The following is a 24,412-nucleotide window of genomic DNA, read 5'->3' as shown; positions in this document are numbered from 1 at the left end:
ACCCATGACTTGACTCACAAAACTCCCACTGAGCTACGGGATGAGGTTACTCCAAAACCCAACATTCCCCCTCTCCTCGCTCCTCTTCAGTCTTAGCTTGGACGTTCCAGCTGTGTTACTGTTAGTGTCAGGTTGAAGTTACACCAAACCCAATACTCCCTCTCTTTTCTCCCCCCCCCCCCTCTCTCCCCTCTCCCCCTCTTAGCTTAGTCGTTCCAGCTGTGTTACTGTTCCACGAACACAGAGCATTATTCATACTAGCCAGGAGGGGGGCAGATCCTAATTGAAATTCCAGGCTTTTCTTTGGGAGTGGAGCGGAGCTACAGCCTGCAGACACTGTATTATCCCGGCCCTGTCACCTTGAAAGACCCATCTGGAGCTGGGCCGCGTGCTCTGGCTGCAGAATGCGGCCGCCAGAAAAGAAAACACAAGTCAAACAAGGACAGGAGGACATGTGAAGGAAGGAATGAATGGAGGACAAAAGGCTGAGGGAGAGAAGGGGGAAGAAAGAGGCAAAGCAACTGTTACAGTACCAGACAACCTTGCCTGCTTTTAATATATTTTATAATGTGTGCTGCTGCAGCGTCTAGCTATCTAGCTAAGGGGCTGAGTTGTGTGTGTTTCTGCCGGCTAGCTGCTAGCGAGGTGGCGGCATGCATGCTAATGACTGTATGAATGAACCAGGATCTTTCTTATCGTAGCTGGGGAGAAGTAAGTACAAGTTGGCCATCATTAGTTCACTGCAATAGGCTCGGTTCAGGGCAGAGACTCTTCAGTGCTCTCATGACAAAATAAGCAAATATTTGGCGTCATATTCTCTGCATGATAGTTGTCGAATTATACAGTGGCATCAGTCATACAATGTCCCTGATCTTACCTCGGTATTGCATCAGTTCCAGACAAGGTAACTGGACAACGTTCACGATAATGGCATCGGTATCAGGGTACCTCCTCTCCTTCCCAGGGATGGAGCTGTGTAGTGGAACTCTAGTGCCACCACTCTCCCCTCTGTCCACTCTCTCTGTCAAGTTGTGTATATGTGGGGTTGACCTTTTGTTGCCTCTGCACCATCTATATCATAGACACAATTCTACTAGATACAGACAGTTCTATCATAGATGGAGATGTTTCTGTGATCAGAATCTGTGATCAGAATCTGTGTCTATCTGTATTTTAATTTGACTCGTAGGCTAACCTCTCGCTCTGTCTGTATTGTAATATTACTGACTCATGTCCCTCTCTTTCTTCCAGGGATTGAGCTGTGCCTACCAGCCTGGCGTTTCTCCATGACCATGGTTGCCAGCTTTGTGGTGCTGGGCGGGCAGCTCCTTATGCCGGGGATGGCATACCTCTGTCGAGACTGGCAGGTCCTGCAGGCCGTCATCATCTGCCCACTGATCCTCATGGTCTCTTATATCTGGTGAGGACAACACCTACTTTACTCCCCATCTCAGGCAAAGCACAAAAGAGTTCTGGGACAGGCTATACCCACCACCTGCTATAATTTGGCATCTTAGTATTGATATATTTAGCTATTTATTATACTGGTGATCCCATTGAGATTGATACTACTGATTTTAATTTACTTGGTTAGTTGCTATAGCCTACCACTCCCAATCATCATACACTACAGGTCATGATTGGGTTATATTGTAGGCTAATGTGGGTTCTATTTATCCAATGCTGATATTATGTACACTATCGGTCAAAAGTTTTAGGACACCTACTCATTCAAGGGTTTTTCTTTATTTTTACTATTTTCTACATTGTAGAACTATGAAATAACTATTAAGTAACACATATGGAATCATGTAGTACCCAAAACAGTGTTAAACAGAGATTTTTAAAATAGCCACCCTTTGCATTGATGACAGCTTTGCACACTCTTGGCATTCTCTCAACCAGCTTCATCTGGAATGCTTTTCCAACAGTCTTGGAGTTCCCACATATGCTGAGCACTTGTTGGCTGTTTTTCCTTCACTCTGCGGTCCAACTCATCCCAAACCATCTCAATTGGGTTGAGGTCGGGTAATTGTGGAGGCCAGGTCATGTGATGCAGCACTCCATCACTCTCCTTCTTGGTCAAATAGCCCTTATACAGCCTGGAGGTGTGTTGGGTCATTGTCCTGTTGAAAAACAAATGACAGTCCCACTAAGCCCAAACCAGATGGGATGGCGTATCGCTGCAGCATGCTGTGGTAGCCATGCTGGTTAAGTGTGCCTTGAATTAGAAATAAATCAGTGTCTCCATTCTTTACGGTGGGAAATACACATGCAGAGATCATCCATTCACCCACACTGCATCTCTCACAAAAACCAAGCGGTTGGAACCAAACATCTCAATTTTGGACTCATCAGACCAAAGGACAGATTTCCACTGCTCTAATGTCCATTTCTCGATTTTCTTGGCCCAAGCAAGTCTCTTCTTATTATTGGTGTCCTTTAGTAGTGGTTTCTTTGCAGAAATTCGACCATGAAGGCCTGATTCACACAGTCTCCTCTGAACAGTTAATGTTGAGACGTGTCTGTTACTTGAACACTGTGAAGCATTTATTTGGGGTACAGTTTGAGGCTGGTAACTCATAATGAACTTATCCTTTATAGCAGGGGTAACTCTGGGTCTTCCATTCCTGTGGCGGTCCTCATGAGAGCCAGGTTCATCATAGTGCTTGATGGTTTTAGCGAATGCACTTGAAGAAACGTTCAAAGTTCTCAATGTTCTGTATTGACTGACCATGTCTTAAAGTAATGATGGACTGTCGTTTCTCTTTGCTTATTTGAGCTGTTCTTTCCATAATATGGACTTGTTTTTTTACCAAATAGGGCTATCTTCTGTATACCACCTGTACCTTGTCACAACACAACTGATTGGCTCAAACGCATTAAGAAGGAAAGAAATTCCACAAATGAACTTTTTAACAAGGTACACCTGTTCATTGAAATGCATTCCAGGTGACTACCTCATGAAGCTGGTTGAGAGAATGCCAAGAGTGTGCAAAGCTGTCATCAAGGCAAAGGGTGGCTATTTGAAGAATCTCAAATATATAATATATTTTGATTTGTTTAACACCGTTTGTTGGTTACTACATGATTCCATGTGTTATTTCATCATTTTGATTTCTTCACTATTGTTTTACAATGTAGAAAATAGTTAAAATAAAGAAAAACCCTTGAATGAGTAGGTGTTCTAAAACATTTGACCGGTAGTGTATGTATGAAATGAAAGTGGGAATAGCGAGGCATGGGAGAACATGGAATTGGACATTATCTGTCTTTTCTGTGTAGAATCAGAGGGAAGCTTCTTGGACCCAAGGGAATTTTCCAGCGGTGCTTTCCCACTGTAGTAACAGCCATAATAGCGTATGATAATTAATAGCTTAACATCCATTCAAAGGACCTCTACTGTACATGTTACTACAGCTGGTGTCTCTAAGGCCTGGGCAATAAATACTCATTCATTAACCACCATTTACCTTGTATTCACACTGTATACCTGATGAGCGGCAGGTAGCATAGTGGTTAAGAGCGAGAGTACAGTATTGCAGTTATTAATGAGTTTCAATCAGCTAGAAAGAATGAATGCACACACACACACACACACACACACACACACACACACTTTCCAGTACCCGGGGATTCCCACAGAGCCTGAGGAAGGAAGATAATATATTGAGGTTCCTTTCAGCCTCTCATTAAATCCCAATTGGGAAAAAAGGGACTAATTTAATTGATTCAACGGTTCATATTTTATTGAGCAGATTGTTCTCTTGTTTCCATGTAGGATCTTCCCCGAGTCTCTGCGGTGGCTGCTGGCCACTCAACAGTATGGCCGCTCCAAGTGGATCATGGGACACATTGCCAAGAAGAACCAGGTTAACACCGAGCTGGACACTGATCACATCCTCACAGGTATAGTACACAGGGGAGTGGGAGAGGTCATCCCTTTTTTAACTGCTCTAGTCAGATACACTCATATCAGTTTTAGAACTGGTTATATTGATGCTGTGTAACTACTCGGCTCTAGACGTCAGTCTTCGGGCTTGAATTTCTTTCTCTGTGTATTTGCTTTGCTTTTGGTTATTTGAAAGTGGAGGAGTTTGTCTTTTTCTGAAGGGAAAGGACTTTACATCTACTATTTCTCTAGCAAGATCAACTGGCTTGTCTCTGAGACAGAAGTGCTTGGTCAGTCTGAATGGATCTGACTGACGGGGGAAATCCCCTTCCTTCCTCTATGCCTGGTTCCCATAGTAACAGTCCTCTCTCCTGGGGCCGAGGGAAATTGGCAGGGTAGTAAACCTACACCATGGCCTTCCGGATGGGACCCTCCGGACCCTTAATTAACTTTATTAGGGCCTTTCGAGGGTGGAGGGGCAGAGGCATTGATCACAGACAACAGATGGGGCCAGGTCAATCACTTTGGATAGTGACTAGATACAACCATAGGCAGTGCCATACTGTAGGCAATGCTATATTCCTCCAGTGGACAAGAGATAACTATGATAGTGACAGAGGTTATGGTATATTAGATGCCCCTTTGAATGTAACTGTTTTTATGGGTGATTTGTGTGTGTGTGTGCGCTCATTAATAGTCAAAGGTTTGGACATTCCTACTCATTCAAGGGTTTTTCTTTATTTTTACTATTTTCTACATTGTAGAATAATAGTGAAGACGTAGACAACAACTGATGGACAATATAACTCACAGGGCTGAGCTTGTTTTATGCATGTTTGCATCATGCAGGCCTATGCAACTAATAAAACATTTACTCACATCTGTCATCACTATTATGTTGAATAATTCATTCCAGTTAATCATTTGGGATTAAAACGTATAGGCAGCCTAGCCAGCCCGGATTTGAATATAAACCAAATTTGATCACATTCACATTTTCTCCTGACACACAAATGGACTATAAATGCATAACGTTACCAATTTTGTTTACCCTGACCAGATGGACAGGGCACATAGGCTGTATGCAGCTGCTATTATTTGTAGCCTACAGTTGATCAGACTGAAATAGTCTCTTTTTCATCCAATACAGCATATCAGATCTCTATTTAGGTAGCCTAGGCTGCAGCAACATTTATGAAATTAGTTTTTGCTTGTGTCTGTCCGGAGTGATTGTGTTCTCACCTATGCTAAATAAATACAGAAAGAAAGGGGAAAGCCTACTTGAGCACGTGTGGGGAAAAAATGTGCTGCCCCAGCCTCTCTCTTTAATCTCACTTTTAATGGATGATGCGATGGAAGCTATCAAGTCATTCTTTATTGATTTCGACATCCCAGAAAAGACAGTCGGAAGTTCCATATTTTCAGCAAGTAAAGCATTGTAACGTGCAATTACCGCTGAAGAATGCCTTGCATGACTAAACTGTGAGTTTTCTAGCTAATTCTATGTTCATTAACTTCTAATGACTCAAATCCCGTTAACGTGATCGATTTGACAACATCCGGTGAAATGGCAGAGCGCCAAATTCAAATTAAATTACTATAAATATTAAACTTTTATGAAATCACACATGCAGTACACCAAATTAAAGCTACAGTTGTTGTTAATCCAGCCAATGTGTCAGATTTCAAAAAGGCTTTACGGCGAAAGCAAACCATGCGATTACCTGAGGATAGCACCCCACCAAACAAACACAGGCAATCATAATTCAACCCGCCAGGCGCGACACGAAACTCAGAAAATTCATGCCTCACCTTTGACGAGCTTCTTCTGTTGGCACTCCAATATGTCCCATAAACATCACAAATGGTCCTTTTGTTCGATTAATTCTGTAGTTATATATCCAAAATGTCAATTTTTTGGGGCGTTTGATCCAGAAAAACACCGGTTCCAACTCGCACAACATGACTACAAAATATCTCATAAGTTACCTGTAATCTTTGTCCAAACATTTCAAACAACTTTCCTAATACAACTTTAGGTATTTTTTTTAACGTAAATAATCAATAAAATTTAAGACGGGATAAACTGTGTTCAATACCGGAGGAAAACAAAGTGGAGCGTGCTTTCAGGTTATGCGCCTCAACCACAACAGTACACTTCACTCGACCCTCGTTCTGAACAGGGCTACTTCTTCGTTACACAAAAGAAAAACATCAACCAATTTCTAAAGACTGTTGACGTCCAGTGGAAGCGAAAAGAACTGCAAGCAACTGCCTTAGAATTCTAGATTCCCATTGAAAACTCATTGGAAAAGAGTGACCTCAAAAAAAATTATTCCTGGAACCCCGAGGGGGTTTCGCCTGCCAAATAAGTTCTGTTATACTCAGACATCATTCAAACAATTTTAGAAACTTCAGTGTTTTCTACCCAAATCTACTGATAATATGCATATCCTAGCTTCTGGGCCTGAGTAGCAGGCAGTTTACTTTGGGCACGCTTTTCATCCGGACGTGAAAATACCACCCCCTAGCCTAGAGAAGTTAAAAGTAGTTAAAACCTATGCCCCGGTTTGTCATTATACAAGGAACAAACATAACATGGTGTCAGATTGGTAGTCGCTATGACAAGACAGAGAAAAGGAGTTACTCTGCAAATTTCTGCGATGAAAATTGAATATTCTACCGCAAGTCAAGTGACGTGAGTAGTCAAAGATGATAGCTTGCAAGAGCTAGGGCAACGAGCCGCAACAACGAGAGTGACAGCAGCGAGAGCGAGGCTGCATTGGAACCTGTTGCAACATACTGAAGTAAAAGAAATTGACACTGTTCCTATTCCCCGTCATGGATAGTCTTAGTCCTCCTACTCCTATGCAGTTAACAGGCAATCTAGCTGACGATTGGAAACGTTTCAAGCAGATTCAATATCTACCTAGTAGCCAGTGGAGCAGGGGGAGATGATGACAAATTGAAAGCTTCCATTTTTCTGCATGTTATTAGAGAGGATGCATTGGACATTTTACAATGGCTTTCAGCAAGATGAGGCAAACTTGACATTGACTGTGCTAATGGCTAAATTTGAGGGGTACTTTGTACCAAGCCAGAACTTCCCATTTGAGAGAGACAAGTTTTTCTCTCATGATTAAAAACAGGGAGTCCGTTTTGACCAGTATTTGGCTGAGCTGAACACACTGAGCGAAACGTGTGAATTCGAAAATCTGAAAGACTTACTAGTGAAAGACAGGATAGTCTGTGGCATACTTGATAATGGAGTCAAGGAGAGATTGCTGCGTGAGCAAGATTAACTTTGGATATAGCAGTGAATATGTGTCGCAGCTGAAACCACCAGAGCACAAGCTAAAGAGATGTGCAGGAATGAGACGTCAGTGCATGCAATAAGAAGAGAGGAGCAACACACACAACACCTTACAAAACAAAAACAAGCTTAAGAGAGAAATCAAAACACTACTTGTGGAAAATGTGGATTCATCCACAAGCCAAAAAATTGCCCTGCAAATGGCAAATCATGTAACAACTGGGAAAAATAATTTCTCAAAATGCTGCAAAGCTGAGGGTACAAAGAAAAAGGTTCACACAGTCAAGGAGGAGATTGAATAATTCTTTGTTGATTCTGTGGAAATATGCCATGCCGTTAAAGCTGAGTGGATTGTGCCATTGACTGTGAATGAAACTATAATACCATTCAAGCTTGATACTGGAGCACAGATAAACCTGTTGTCGCTGGATGACTACAAAACACAAAGTGAAGAGCAAAATACACCGATGAAAATGTAAGGTTACTGGGGAGAACGTACCAGTCAAAGGAAGCTGCATAGTAACTTTACAGCACGAAGGAAAACCGTTTAAAGCACAGTTGCTGATCATGGAAAAGAGTGTGGTATTCCAGGAATCGATGCATGTGAAAAGCTCAATTTGTTGAAAAGGGTGTATGTAGTGACATCACAGACTGAAAATGACCAAGAATCACTACTGGCCGAGGATGTGTTTGAGGGTCTTGGATGTTTACCAGGAGAACACAAAGGTACTGATGACAAAATTACTCCAGTTGTGCATACATGCAGAAAAGTTCCACGCATGGAAAAGATGGACATCATCACAAAAATGGATGAACCTACAAACTGGGTAAGCTCACTGGTTATTGTAGTGAAAAAGAACAGTGATCTCAGGATATATCTAGACCCGAGATCTCAACAAAGCAATCAAGAGAGCATTTCAAGTTGCCAACCAGAAAAGAGATAATGTCGCAGTTTGCTGGAGCAAAGTGGTTCAGTATGCTTGATGCCTCATCAGGATTCTGGCAAATGAAGATAGACGATGCAAGCTCAAGGCTATGCACATTCAACACATCTGAGGGCAGGTACAGATTTCTTTGTCTACCATATGGGATTCTCTCAGCGCCAGAGGTCTCCCACAAGACAATCCACATGATCTTCGAGCACATTCCAGGAGTGGAGACCATGATGGATGACATCATCGTCTGGGGGTCCACAAAAGAACACGACGCGAGAGTGAGACAAGTGCTGGACCTGACACGGAAAGTCAACATAAAACTAAACAAGGACAAATGTGAGTTTGGTGTGAAAACACTTACCTTCGTGGGAGACGTACTTTCAGAGGATGGAGTCGTACCAGACCCGAGGAAAACATTAGCCATCAAAAACATGGAGCGCCCGAAGAACAAGGATGACGTGAGATGCTTCATGGGCATGATCACCTACTTTGCTTAGTTCATACCTCAACTGTCAGCACAGTCCGCTCCACTCAGATGTCTCCTTGAACAGAAAAACGAATGGGAAGGGTCCCATGGACAGGAAAACTGCTTCAAAAACCTAAAGAACACAATCACAGAAGAGCCATTGCTCAGGTTCTATGATCCAGCGAAAAGCACAAGGATTTCTGCAGACGCGTCACAGTTTGGCCTGGGAGCAGTTCCTCTGCAATAGCATAACGACACATGGCAACCCGTCGCTTATGCATCCAGAGCCTTGACAGGCGCAGAGACGAGGTATGCACAAATAGAGAAAGAACTACTGGCGAGCACATACGCGTGCGAAAGGTTTCACCAATATGTCTACGGACGACTTCGAAGTAGAAGCCGACCACAAACCATTGGTATCAATCATGTCTAAGCCACTGAATGATTGTCCAATGAGAATCCAGAGATTGTTGATCAGACTGCAAAAGATTGATGTGAAGATGAGCCATACCCCGGGAAAGTTCATGTTCGCCGCCGACACGCTTTCTCGAGCAGTTGACAAGAGATCTTCGACACACAGAAAAACACTGAGATTCAGGCCTACGTCGACATGATCGTAGCATCACTTCCTGTGTCTTCTGAGAAAATGGAGCAGATCAAAGAGAGACCACATCTGACCAAACAATGATAGAGTTGAAAGAAACAACACTGATAGGATGGCCCGCACAGAAAAACAACTGTCCAAGGAGAACACAGGATTACTGGATGTGCAGAGCTCACCGTTGTGGATGACATAGTGTTCAAAGGCAACAAGATCGTCATTCCCATGACACTACCTAAAGAAATTCTACAGAAAATACATGAGGGCCACTTGGGTGAAGAAAAATGCGAACCACGAGCATGAGAAGTAATGTATTGGCCAAGAATGAACCAGGAAATAAGCCAGACCACTGCTTCATGTGAACTGTGTTTGCACTACAGGCCAAAGCAGCAAGCAGAGCTTCTAAATCCTCATCCAGTACCCAACAGACTCTACTACAAAGTTGGAGTTGACCTTTTTGACTGCAATGGCAAAAGTCACATTGTTGTTACCGACTACTACTCAAACTACCCTGAAGTAGCAACACTGCCAACCACCTTCAGCAAAGCTGTAATCACCTACCTGAAATCAGTCTTTGCAAGACATGGGGTTGCGTCTGAACTGTACTCGGACAATGGCACACAGTTCTCAAGTTTTGAATTCTAATCGTTCGCTAACGACTAGGAATTCCGACACAACACCCCAACTACCCAAGGTCCAACGGCTTAGCAGAGAGGTCAGTCAAAATTGTCAAAGGTCTGATGAAAAAGGCACACGATGGAAAGGGGGATTTCCTAAAAACTCTGATCTACCGCAGCGCACCACTGCAGAACTCACTTTCACCTGCACAAATGTTGATGGGACGTCGCATCAGAACCAACCTACCCATCCATGAGGTTTGCTAACACCCGAAGGTGCTCACAAAGTCAAACTCGCGAAGGAAAAACAGAAAGACAAACAAAAACAGTGACACGACAAAAGTGCAAGACACTTACCTGAACTGAAACCTGGAGATCATGTACGACTCCAAGACATCACTACAGGAACCATGACTGACGACGAACGCTGTCCATCTGTTTCAGGAAGCACTTCAGCAGAACGATCAAAAAGGACTCTGAGCCCCTGAAAGGCTTATTGAGAATTGCTTTAAAAAAATGTAAAAAGGGGCACCTGGACTGAATGTTTTGTTTATGTGAAAAGAAATAGAACCACAATAGAGTATTGTTGGACAGACTATATTTAGTTGGGGAAAAAAATACATCAGAATATGTTCATTGCCTTTTAAGTGATGAGAGCAATGTAAAAAAAAAAAGGAAAGAAATGTGTGTTATTGTAAATTGCGTGTTATGCAGGTTGAGTAAACAAATGTGATGTGACGTGTAGTTACAGAGAAAAGTAGTTTTATTTTAAAGGAAGGAAGATGTAGTCTAACTGTTATTAACACGTCACCCAGCAGGCTATGCGGGGGGGCAGGTGGTATATGTTCATTAAAAGTAGTTAAACCTTCGCCCTGGTTTGTCATTATACAAACATAACCAGCTCACTAAGCTTCTCAACACATAGAACCCCCCCCCCCCCATAATGCTCTGCAGCACAACCCCAACACAACGCACTAGGTTCATTACCTGATCCTAATCCTATGATTGGATGGACAACATATCACTTCATACTGCAAAAGCTTTAATTGGTTGTAGGTCGTCTTACGGAACTGGTCATAATGACCATGTAGGTCTATGGAAGGGGGTGAGGCCTACGAGCCTCCTTGGTTTTATGTTGAAGTCAATGTAGCCAGAGGAGAATATAAGCTAGCTGTCCTCTGGCTACACCATGGTGCTACCCCAGTGAGTGCTGTTGAAGTTACCATAGACCTTCATTGCAAAACAGTGTGTTTTAATAAATTATTTGGTGACATATTAATATATTTAGTATAGTTTTATCTAAAAAGGCTAACTTTGTTTCACTATTTTTATTGATATTACATTTCAATGAGGAGGATGGTCCTCCTCTGAGGAGCCTCCACTGATTTATGTATTTGTTTACTTATTTATATGTACTATATATATATTTATGTAATAGTTTACAGTACATGACCAGTCAAAAGTTTGGACACACCTACTCATTCTTTATTTTTACGATTGTCTACATGGTGGAACTCTAGTGAAGACATCAACACTATGAAATAACACATATGGAATCATGTAGTAATGAAAATATTTTTGAGATTCTTCAAAGTAGCCGGCCTTTGCCTTGATGAAAGCTTTACACACACTTGGCATTCTCTCAACCAGTTTCACCTGGAATGCTTTTCCAACAGTCTTGAAGGTATTCCCACATATGCTGAGCACTTGTTGGCTGCATTTCCTTCACTCTGCAGTCCAACTTATCCCAAACCATCAAAATTGGGTTGAGGTCGGGTGATTGTGGAGGCCAGGTCATCTGATGCAGCACTCCATCACTCTCCTTCTTGGTCAAATAGCCCTTACACAGCCTGGAGGTGTGTCGGATCATTGTCCTGTTGAAAAACAAAGGATAGTCCCACTAAGCCCAAACCAGATGGAATGGCGTATCGCTGCAGAATGCTGTGGTAGCCACCATCTCACCACCTCCTCCATGCTTCACGATGGGAACCACATGCGGAGATCATCCATTCACCTACTGTGAGTCTCACAAATACACGGTGGTGGTTGGAACCAAATATCTCAAATTTGGACTCATCAGACCAAAGGACAGATTTCCACCAGTCTAATCAAATCAAATGTATTTTTATATAGCCCTTCGTACATCAGCTGATATTCTCAAAGTGCTGTACAGAAACCCAGCCTAAAACCCCAAACAGCAAGCAAAGCATGTGAAAGAAGCACGGTGGCTAGGAAAAACTCCCTAGGAAAAACTCCCTAGAAAGGCCAAAAACCTAGGAAGAAACCTAGAGAGGAACCAGGCTATGAGGGGTGGCCAGTCCTCTTCTGGCTGTGCAGGGTGGATATTATAACAGAACATAGTCAAGATGTTAAAATGTTCATAAATGACCAGCATGGTCAAATAATAATAATCATAGTAGTTGTCGAGGGTGCAACAAGCACGTCCGGTGAACAGGTCAGGGTTCCATAGCCGCAGGCAGAACAGTTGAAACTGGAGCAGCAGCACGGCCAGGTGGACTGGGGACAGCAAGGAGTCATCATACCAGGTAGTCCTGAGGCATGGTCCTAGGGCTCAGGTCCTCTGAGAGAAAGAGAGAATTAGAGAGAGCATATTTAAATACACACAGGACACCGGATAAGACAAGAGAAATACTCCAGATGTAACAGACTGACCCTAGCCCCCCGACACATAAACTACTGCAGCATAAATACTGGAGGCTGAGACAGGAGGGATCAGAAGACACTGTCTTTGCTTGCTGTCCATTGCTTGTGTTTCTTGGCCCAAGCAAGTCTCTTCTTCTTATTGGTGTCCTTTAGTAGTTGTTTCTTTGCAGCAATTTGACCATGAAGACCTGATTCACACAGTCTCCTCTGAACAGTTGATGTTCAGATGTGTCTGTTACTTGAACTCTGAAGCATTTATTTGGGCTGCAATTTCTGAGGCTGGTAACTCCTAATGAACTAATCCTCTACAGCAGAGGTAACTCGGGGTCTTCCATTCTTGTGGTGGTCCTCATGAGAGCCAGTTTCATCATAGCTCTTGATGGTTTTTGCAACTGCACTCGAAGAAACGTTCAAAGTTCTTAAAAGTTTACAGGTTGAATGACCTTCATGTCTTAAGGTATTGATGGACTGTTGTTTCTCTTCGCTTATTTGAGCTGTTCTTGCCATAATATGGACTTGGTCTTTTACCAAATAGGGCTATCTACTTTTTACCACCCCTACCCTGTGACAGCACAACTGATTGGCTCAAATGCATTTGGAAGGAAAGAATTCCAGGAATTTACTTTTAACAAGGCACACCTGTTAATTGAAACGCATTCCAGGTGACTACCTCATGAAGCTGGTTAAGAGAACGTCAAGAGTGTGCAAAGCTGTCATCAAGGCAAAGGGTGGCTACTTGGGAAGAATTTCAAATATAAAATATATTTTGATTTGTTTAACACTTGTTTGGTTACTACATGATTCCATATGTGTTATTTCTTTCTATGATGTAGAAAATAGTTAAAGAAAAACCTTGAATGAATAGGTGCGTCCAAACTTTTGACTGGTAGTGTGTGTTTTATATTCTATTATACAGGGTGCATTTCGAAAAGAGTCCTAGGTCTCATATCTTCCCTGTCCAAATAAAGATTAGATAACACACACATTATCTAGCCTACTGAATGTAACATAACTAACCCCTGAAAAGGGCCTTCCGTTTGAGGGCCAATTTTATACTAGGTATTATGGCTATGCCGCTAGGCCAGAGGATGACTTCAAAGCTCCATGATTGTATAGAGAGAAACATTGAGTACAAACTTGGAATGTTGCCCGTCACGTGCATACATGTATGTGTGTGTGCACATGAAGAAAGCGGAGGTTTGTTTTCATAGCAACACCTCGTACTTCAAAACATCCATGCCCCATGCTATGATCTGCGCTGTCCTGGGGCGTTGACTTCCTAAGACATTCCTCTTTCAATTGTTCGTTCATTCACTCACTTGTCATCTCCCCCCCCCACTCTATGAAGCCCTTTGGTTGGCTGTGTACAGCCTGTAGATGAGTGCATTGTGGTCATATTTACCTGATTTCTCTACGTTGTTTCAGAGCTGCAGAAAGCTCTTCAGAAGAAACCCAAAAAGACATGTATTGTGAAGATGGTGGGGACAAGGAACCTGTGGAAAAACATTGTGGTCCTCTGCGTGAACTCGTAAGTATCTTTTGTTTGTGTGTGTGTGTGGGCCTGTGTGAGTTTATGTAGTATTGTGTGCTTGTGTCCATGATGTAGCTGCCAGTCAGACAACTCTGGGTGTTAAAGCGATACTTCTGGATTTTAGCAATGAGGCCCTTTATCTACTTCCCCAGAGTCAGATGAACTTGTGGATACCATTTTTATGTCTCTGCGTTCAGTTTGAAGGACGTTTCTCACTTTCATTTGCGCAACACCTATAGCGCAATGACTAGAAGTCTATGGGAACAGCTAGCATGTTCCTGTAGACTTCCAGTCATTGTGGTAACACTCGTTATCATTGGCTCCTGAAACTACCTATAAACCGGTGTGCCGTGATTATGGGACTATTGACCTGTCAGCTCGATGCAGCATCATCCAGCAGTGGCCGTCTGTGCTTTTAGCAGGCCTGTCTGTCTGTGTCTGTCTGTCTGTCTGTCTGTCTGTCTGTCTGTCTGTCTGTCTGTCTGTCTGTCTGTCTGTCTGTCTGTCTGTCTGTCCTCGTCTGTCTGTCTATCCATCAGTCTGTCCATCCCTCTGTCTTCCTGTCTCTGTGCTGTTTGCAGTCCTGTCTCTCTGTCCGTTTGTCTGTCCGCCGGTCTTTCTGTTCGTTGGCCTTCAGAACAAGCTTCACCTCTCCTCACTCACGTAACCCAGTCATTTGTAGACAGCAGACTTAGACACAGCCCTGGCTATTTCAGTGCACAGTGTCCCTGACTGTAGTCTGACCATACATTTTTCATGAGCTGTGTTCTTATGAGAGAACTGGAGACGAGCAAGAGGGTTTGTGTGCTTTTAGTTTTGTTTCACAGAAATTCACTTTCCTCTTTTTTTTTTTCCTTCTTCCTTACTCTCTGTCTGAACTTATATGGTCTTTCTTTGTCCTCTCTCCCAATATCCCTCTTTCTTTCTCTCTGTCCTCTGTACACTCATCTCCTTACTCCTTTCTCCATCTCTTGCACTACCACACACCCATTATCCCTGTCTTCATTATCTCTCTTTTCTCTTTCCTCATACCCTTTCCTCGCTCTCTCTCTCTTCTCTCCTTTCTCCCTGTATCCAGACTGACGGGCTATGGTATCCACCATTGCTTTGCCCGCAGTATGATGGACCACCACGAGACCCACGAGTCCACCATGTTCCACAACTTCTACGCTGACTACTACACCATGGCGGGCATCGCAGTGGCATCATGCATTGCACTGTGCCCGGCAGTGTCCCTGATGGGGAGGAGGGGAGGCCTGCTCATGTTCATGATCATCACTGCACTGGCATCACTGCTGCAGCTAGGCCTGCTCAACTGTGAGTAGCCTACAGTATAATACGCATATGGTATAGTGCACACACACACACACAGCTGCCTCTTCCTATACGCAAACTATGCACTGCGTGTAAGGCCCCGTGGCCACTAGGGGGCCCCTGACCAAAAAAAAACATATTTTTTTCTGTTGCGAGTTAGAAAAGTACAACCCACATTTCGAAATTTGGTAGTGCATCAGCGGTCTTCCACTTATGTCAGTCAATCAATTAGCCAGTGTCAGCTAACATTGCTAGGTAAGGTAGTCTAGCCAGCTAGTCGGGCCTAATCATCACCAAATTACCGACATCCGGGCACGCAGGGCATGTGCTCAGGGGCCCTGACCTCCAGGGGGTGGAGGTGAAATAGTTTTTATAGTTGTTTTTGAAGTTGAGTTTGACTGTAGGTGTGTGGGAGGTGGTCTCTTTACTGTGTGACAAGGACGGATGTTGTCTGAAATCTGACCGAGTACTTAGTCCTTTTTTAAAGAGTCACTTAAATGTTGAGGGAACATATATTTAACCTAGACCTACAAATACACCTTGAGATCATTCAAACAGCAAACATATTGTCTTGTTATTGCTATGGTGTAACCAATGTGTGTTTTGTGACTGGAAATCTCACTGTGGGCAGTGTGTGTGTGTGTGTGTGTGTGTGTGTGTGTGTGTGTGTGTGTGTGTGTGTGTGTGTGTGGGATCATTTGACTACATATTAACCTGTTTCTGTTTTCCTCTCTCTCCCTATGGCTCCTATAGTGCTGGGGAAATACAGTGTACATCTCAATATAGGTACAGTACAACCATCGATTTCTCTCCTATTCATTCTAGTGGGAACTCAGCCCATATTTCCCTGGTTGCTGTACCCTAGACTCTTAACTAATCAATAGCCCATCATTCTGGGTCTTAACTGTTTACTCCATTATAATCAGCTTACTTGAAATACTGTATCTGCTTGATAAAAAACCAACAAGGTCCTAGGCAGATGAGAGAATTCCACAATAAATTGATAACCAATCTACTGTCTTAAATGTGGTTCAAGCCGTTAGAAACACATTATGATGGCTGGCTAGCTGCAGATGTCTTAACATGATTTCTTTGATGTGATTAGACGAAGATTGGAGGAACTCTGACATTTGTGTAAGATTGGAGGACACTAAGAAAATGTCAGTGTTCCACCATAGTAGCAGAAAAACAAGGGGGCTTTGCAGTGTGTTTGTTGAGCAATAGAGGTGGTTTAAAGCAAAGGTTGATTTTTCACTATCACTGCGACCTAAATACTGTGACTTGTCCTCTCTCTCCCCTTCTCCCACTCTCCCACCCACTCCCTAAGAACAACAAAGTCAAACTCATTGCAGAGTTCAGTCAGATCCCGATAGAGCAAACCATGGCGTGTCATTTCTGTTTGCCGACTCTGACGAGTGACAGTTCAAACACAGGCACCATGTGACTGTGGCTCAGAACGCCCGTAGGCATCAAGGAATAAATACATCTCTCAAGGACAAGCTAGCTGCATTCTGTTTACTGCATAAACACACATTCAGATCCAGCCTGCTTGTCCTTCAGTGAAACGGAACAGCTAACACATGAAACCAGCGGTAGGCTAGTTGTACAACTTGGTAGTACTACAGTCCATTATAACAAATAAACCTGATGTTGACTGTGTAATAACCACACTACTGCATGGTATTATAGTACGTTATATGGTTTTATCGCCATCGTTCATCAGAACTTTTTTTGATCTTGCCTGGTCTTCATGTAACTTCTTACAACTATTAGAAGTCTTCCTGTCTGTGTTTCACTTCCCGATCCTTGCTTTGTTCTGATGATCCTCTCTGTTTGGCTTGGTCTCATTGACCCTAGCTAACCCTACTAGCCTCTAGCCCTCTTCTTCCCCTGTGTGTTTATCTAGCTCCTCTCTTATCTCCGTACTCTCTATCCCTAATCCTCCACCTGGCAGCAAAATTAGCGTGGCCTGTTGTCTGACAGCCAGAGGATTAGACAGGAGCAGCAAACTGATCTGAGTTGTGCCTCAGATTATCCGCTTAGGTCAACTTAAACATGTCTCATTCAGCAACAAACTAATCTGAGACCAGTTTCAGATGATCTTCTGTCAATTTAAACATGTCTCATTCAGCAACAAACTGAACTGAGACCAGTTTCAAATGATCGTCTGTCAATTTTAACACGTCTCATTCGGCAGCACTGTGTGAGTTAGTTCTAGGATTGTTTTGCTGCTGTTTAGCTGAGGATCAGACAGATAAACGTCAGGGTAATCCGTCATGGCTAGTTTAGTTTTAAATGGATAACATGGTCAGGGTGATGGACAACATACAGGATGCTCAACAACATGCACTCATGGGAATTATGTAACAGTCTAAGTAGGTTTAATAGGATCATCCTACTACTTCAATAACAACCTGCTCTTAGGAGAATGTATTAGGTACTGTTCATCAGTGCACTGAGCCTTCTCATATGAGAATCATTCATTCAGGGTTAGATATAGTATTTTTCTATTGAGTTAATCTCACCTTTCTACAGTACATTAGAATGTATTCTCTCTGTATGATGGCTGGATAATTAAGTTTGTTTTCTTGCTATGCAGAGTACTCAGATACACAAATCTCAACTTAATTCTGAGTCGTGTTTAATGGCTGACTCGTGTGTTGTCGTCTGTCTGTCCAGAGCGCTCGGATACGCTGAAAAAGAACTTCTCCATCGCCTTCTCCATCATCGGCATGTTCTCCTCCCACGCTGTCAGCAACCTGAGCATCTTCTTCTGCGCTGAGATCACCCCCACCGTCATCAGGTAAGCCCACCCACACACTTGGAACGGACCAGTGGAGGGGACGAGGGGGAGGTGAGGGATAGGTTTCAGAGGGGGCCGTCAGTCAGGATATGTGCAGGCCAGGGTTGAGGAGAAAGCTTCATGGAAATCAAAAACAGGGTTTCCATTTTCTTCCCCTTTTATTCAGAGATGGGTTGGGTCAAGTGTCTGGTTAATTTTATAACATTTTACAGAACATTCACTCTGTCAAGCTATGAAAAACATACTGTATACATCTGGAATTGGAGAAAGAGAGGTGTGGAGTTTTGAAGGTTGCTGTCATCACGTAGTGTGAAGGGAAAATAGCCTGTGTTTTGTGATGCGCACTATCATAGTAGAATGTAGTCGCAGTCTGATCTCAATAGAGAGGTTCATGATTCAGTGTCTCTGACCTGCCAGGATATCACCAGAATATTACTACCCTGCTATAAGCACTTAAAATGAGTGTGTGTGATCATGGCTCTCTTGTTAAATGCACAACCATAATAAAGGTGTAGTTCAATATCCATATTTCTATATTATTATTAATTTATTTAACCTTTATTTTGACAGGGAGTCATGCTGAGACCGAGGTCTCTTTTTACAGATCAGCCTTGTTTTGAATTAGCCTTTCCCTCTCTTGACAAACTGACACAGCTTTGGATCATCATCATCATGATGCTGTGTTGTATTATGTAAGGTGTGGTGCACTGTACTGCCTGAAGAGTGACTGTGGATCGCCACCTGGTGGCCAGTCACAGAGCAGACAGGAGAGAAATGAGGGTACTGCTTTGGCAGGATGCTGTTACATGGTATTGCAGCAGTCTCTGCTGCTGTGGGAGTAAAATGGCAAGGACATGTCAATAACACAGACCACGTGCGTCTGCATGAGGAAATGAGAATAGTAGTGGCTTGCAATGGGGAATGTGCTATTGAATGTGAATATAAAGAAAGCATTGAAATTGAATAGACTTGGAATGTAACAAAGCAGAACATTGCACTGGAAATGGTAGAGGTTTCAGGTCACACCTTTTCTACAGGATGGATATGGTTTAAAGACAGTGGGGCTTGGAGGTTGGTTTGGGATCGGGTGTAGTCATGTTCTTCAGAGATAGACAAGGAACATCAGTTAGGAAGTCCCTATTTCTGTATGGGGTGGTGGTCTGTATCCTCTCAAATCTACATGAGAGCTTAGAGAGTAGGGGCCAAGGGTGGGTTTGAGATTTGGTTTAGATGTGTAGGCTTCAAAAGTGATTACTGACATGACGGTCCTTGTCTCGCTCCGTAGGGGTGGGGGTCTGGGCCTGGTGCTCGCCAGCGCTGGCTTCGGCATGCTGACCGCCCCCATCATGGAGCTCCACAACCAGAAGGGATACTTCCTTCACCACATCATCTTCGCCTGTTGCACCCTCATCTGCATCATCTGCATTCTCCTCCTCCCCGAGACGCGCTACCAGCCTCTACCCGAGACCCTGGCCGACGGAGAGTGTTACACCCGCCAGCCCCTGCTGCCCCCCAGGAAGCCTGGCGAACAGCGCCTCCTCCTGGCCCAGTTGGAGAGCAACAGGGACTACACCCGGGTCCACGACACGCCGCTGCACGAGGCGGCCGCCACCGCTGTCTCCACAATGGAGTTCACGGCGTCCTCCGCTGTTGACCGCACAGCACCATCGGTTATTGACGTTTCGGCGCCCTCCGCTAGGAAGTTAATGTCACACCAGCCTGAATCTGATGGCAAATCCACTGAAGACTCCACTGATATACCCCTCATTAATTCTGTTGCCCCTTTATCCACTTTCATTGTTAATGATGAGACGGCTCCCTCCCCTACTAAAGACGTTACCAGTAGCCCCCTCACAGAAGATACCCATACATCCATCTTGGTCAACACTATTTCCCCTGTCACTGAAACTCTTCCCATCTCTTTATTGGAATCAACCATTCCGCCAGTACTTGATTCAACCCCTACCTCCGCATTGTACCCTTCCACTCCCCCTGTCATAGAATCCACCCCTAGTTCCGTATTGGATCCTTCCACTCCACCTGTTATAGAATCCACCCCCACTTCATTGGATGCTCCAGAAGTAATTGAAACTCCCCCTACCGCCACATTGGACTCTCCCCCTGTCATAGAAACCACCCCTACATTGAACTCTACCATTCCCCCTGTCATAGAAACCACCCCTACATTGAACTCTACCATTCCCCCTGTCATAGAAACCACCCCTACATTGGACTATACCACTCCCCCTGTACTTGACCTTCTACCCCCCTCTCCAACACCCTCCCCTACTCCTGTCATCAATGACATTCTTCTCCCTCCCCCCAATGCGGACTGTACGACTCCTATTGATTCTACTGACCACATAACCACAGACCCGATCATATACTCTCTAGATGACAAACTCCCCGCTCCTCCTCCCCCTACATCAGACTGTACCATTCCCCTTCTCACAGACTCTGTCCATACTCTAGAGTTGGACTCATCCCCATGTGTTAATAATATTGTTGTTTCTCCCGCTTACCCTGTCGTAGCTCATGCCCCTGTTCATCCCCCCATCTGCCCACTACCACCACCACCCAATGACTTAGGTCATATCCCCACAACAGTGGACTCTTCCATGCCCCCTGTCATGGACACTGTTCACACCCTCACTGTGGACTCTACCACTCTCCCCATCACAGACATTGTTCAACCCCTTTCATTGGACTCTACCATTCCGCTTGTCATAGACTCACAGCACCCCAACGTAACAGACTCTGAGACCACAGAGGCGGCCACCGCTTCCACAATAATGGACTGCACCATCTCCTCCCCCATAGACTCGGGTATCCTCCCTATAATGGACTGTACTATCTCAGAAAACCGCGTCATCAACGGGGTGGCATCGTCATGATCCAAGGCTCTACCTCTGGAACAAGGAGGTGTGCCCCTTCCTCGTGGCGGAAGAAGCCCTGGACATCCAGGTCACATGTATGGGGTCACTAACTAGCTGATCAGGCCTTAGACATTTTGGCTGCTCTGTAGGGAGAATGCCAGTGATAGACAGGAGAGGGAACAGCTTGATATAGGAACAAGTGTATCTCTGTGACACTTTTTACTGGCAACAGCCAGAAAACAGGACAGGAGAACCGTTCTGAGGTGACAGTAATGAGTGGTTACTCTGCCACAGTGTGGAACTGTACATAACTGACATCTTCAGCGTTTTACATTGTTGGGGGAATCTGTGTGTCATTTTAGACTGAGAAACTACCAGCCAAAACTCCCTTTGACTTCCTCTGACACTTGATCCCAATGCTTAGTTGGAGATGCCATACATACCACTAAAAAACATTTGACTGTACATTTGCCTCAATTGCAGACTTAGATGTACGCCCAATGTGTTTGATGTACATTTGCCTTATGTAGAAAAAAAAATACTTTAAGAATACAATGCATAATTTTGAATGTCAACAGTGCCAGATATCTAAACCGAGTTTAGAGTGTCACCCAATTTGGTTTTTGTTGTCGCTGAAATTAGTTCTCAGAAACTGAATGGAATCTGTGTAGGGAAAAGAGCAATTTGCCAAATATGAAAAACCAAAAGACTCTGCGTTTTGCCCCAAGTATTGGAGATGTTTAAATGTATGATGCAATGAGTTAAAAATCACAAGCGAAACATCTCAAGACTTCAGTCCTTAGTGTTATACGAGCATGGGTGTATGAAAAGGTACTAGAGAAAGAGAATGTTGTGAACTGAAGAGGCATGTTCATACGTTTAAAAGGACAATGGACTGTTTGTCGAGAGAAGGAGAGCTGTACCGGCGACGTGGTATAAGTGAGAGGTCTGTTGGTCCTTTAGGACTATGTTGTGCTTGTTGACGTTGCGGTCCTGTAAGTGAAACATTCGAGAATTTACAGACTATATCAATGTTTCATGGGACATTTTTTTCCACTCTTAAAAACGTTCATGAATTGTACTATATGCAATTGGATCTTGTTAATGTGATATTCTAGGTCAAATTGCGTAGTTTGTTGTTGTGCTACTGATGTTGCGCTTGATCACAAAAAAAAATATTGCTATTATTTCACGGGGGGAGGGGGGTGTCCTTAGTGTATAAAGATAGGGGGCACTGTTAACATTATTTGTGTGAATGTAAGTGGCACTTTATCCTTCGCTACGGGGACAAAGCATGTAAACAAAAATGTGAACTTTTCCATGAAACAAAGAGGTGATGTTCAAATGTTACCTAAAAAAACACAAGAGCTATCTCTCTCAAAAGGATTTTGTCTTCATTACAAATACATCTGTCATTGCCACCATCTTGTGTTTGTTTTCTACATGTAATTAGTGTATTTGGTGATGTAAAAATATTTGTAGTATATTTCCCCAAAAATATACCAGAAAATATTTAAACTTCACCAAGGTATGCAAAATTGATATATTTGTGATATTGACTCAAATTCTGTTGCGATTTGAAATGTCGGCTTATCCCTCTTTGTTTTTGTTAGTTTTTTTACTTCAAAAATATTAACTACCATTTACATGAATTACTTTCATTGTAATCAATACAGACATGATAGCGAAATGTTGTGATCATTATTAGCAAAAACTACAACCAATGTCTCTGATTATTTTTAATTAAAACAAAAATATATGAAGAGCTTTCTTTTTCTTTGGAAAAACTCAAATGTCTAGTGGCAACATCATGTTTTACCAACGTCTGTGATTGACTATTGACAATAGTACATACCGGGCAAACAAAATGGTGGCTGTCAGTTCACTGGTTAGGCAATTGCATCAGATTGTGATGAGATCTTTGTGTTGTTAGGCCACTGTTTACAAATACAACATCACTTATTGTGATGTAGAGCTTCTTTTTTTTTTTTCTAAAGTCTTTGATTGACGTCTTGTCCTTTCAAATGCCATGGAGTCCAGTCTTTTACAGTGTGTTTATTAATATATATTTAAACAGGAAAATACAATGGCTTTGGAGGTGACCAAAGTATTATGTATCATGCAATAGCAGCTACTGATCACTCTACTGTACACTAATCATACAGTAGTCATCACAACACACACTGTCATGTAGTTCTATGGATGTAAAATGAACTATGTAAATACTAAGTGTAACAACCTACTTTCTGTTTATTCTCTGGTTATTTACTGGTAAATAAGCACACTGTTAAAGAAGATATACTTGTTGCTGTGGTCTTCATTCCTAATACTACATACACCTTGTCCAGAAAATTCAAGCACGGCGGAGAAAGGATATGTGAATCAAGTAAAACTTCATTACACCCCCTGTATGAGTCTCTTAGCTTCTTTTAATATCTAATAGACTTCACGCCTCAAACCATGTCTCCTGTACTCCTGTCAAGTCAGATTACTACATTTGGTTAGCTGTGATGTGAGGATGGTGTTATTAACGCACGACAGTCTATTGACACTGGAACAACAGAAGAGGCCAATCGTACAAATGTTAAGTGTTTTGTCTGCAGCTGTAGCAATACTTCTCACCCCACATTTCTTGAACTGCAACCGCTCTTATCTTAAAATGTCACAGTACAACACATTACAACCTTACGTTACAGTCTCGGATTTCATATGTAATAGCGACAGCAGCACCAGCGATGGTGTATGGTTAGTCAGACGTATAATGACTCATTCTATTTCTATGGGTAGAGTGATGGCTTGGAAAGTGGCTGTACTAAAACAGTCTAAGTAGATGGACAATATAATACATTGAGTATATAGTGGTAAAGAAAATGCATTGAGATGGAAAAGCAGACTGATGTTATGTAAACTGACTATGATTCGTTGTGCATTGATAGGTTGTGCTATTATACAGTGGTTTGGAAATGGTTTTCAACTGATCAAATGACTCCCCTCATCCTAAATTGTCCCCACTGCAGCCAAACTATGTTGCGGAAAATGAGAAATAGTCCTGATGTAACAGTTTCTGTTTTTGCATGATTTGAATGAATGAATGTAAAAACATGGATTTTATCAGTTTAATTTTCCCTTTTTTGTTTTAACTTGAATAATGCATTTGTATATAAGCCATATGTGTCGGAATAAACTTCACTATTTATTGATCAATGATGCATTCTGGGTCTTGGTTGAGTTAATTGGTCTTCGGACAATTTTCAAGCCACCTCTTGAATCTTGAGGTGTTTCTGTGCAAGGTTCTTGTTTTATGTTTTGTTTTTTACTGCTCGATGTCCTCCTCTCCAACCCAAGATAATGACAAGGGCATAAAGTGTGTCAATTCTGTATGTAAAGGATCAGTTTTCAA

The 24,412-nt window shown here is 42.9% G+C and overlaps 1 protein-coding gene across 1 annotated transcript in view; it reads left to right on the top strand.

Moving 5' to 3' along the window:
- The window catches only part of LOC106599714 (solute carrier family 22 member 23), a 62,117-nt gene extending 37,901 nt beyond the window's left edge, over window positions 1-24,216 (top strand). The window contains exons 4-10 of the mRNA XM_014191013.3: window positions 1,252-1,420; window positions 3,782-3,909; window positions 13,914-14,016; window positions 15,098-15,336; window positions 16,087-16,119; window positions 18,013-18,136; window positions 19,422-24,216. Coding sequence (XP_014046488.3) covers window positions 1,252-1,420; window positions 3,782-3,909; window positions 13,914-14,016; window positions 15,098-15,336; window positions 16,087-16,119; window positions 18,013-18,136; window positions 19,422-21,030 — 2,405 coding nt within the window. The 3' untranslated portion in view covers window positions 21,031-24,216. The remainder of the gene's footprint in view (window positions 1-1,251; window positions 1,421-3,781; window positions 3,910-13,913; window positions 14,017-15,097; window positions 15,337-16,086; window positions 16,120-18,012; window positions 18,137-19,421) is intronic.
- Window positions 24,217-24,412: the final 196 nt, after the last annotated feature.

Source organism: Salmo salar, chromosome 03 (genome assembly GCF_965601325.2).
Source record: "Salmo salar chromosome 03, fSalSal1, whole genome shotgun sequence".
NCBI classification, from domain to species: Eukaryota; Metazoa; Chordata; class Actinopteri; order Salmoniformes; family Salmonidae; genus Salmo; species Salmo salar.
This window is presented reverse-complemented; position numbering and strand designations above follow the sequence as displayed.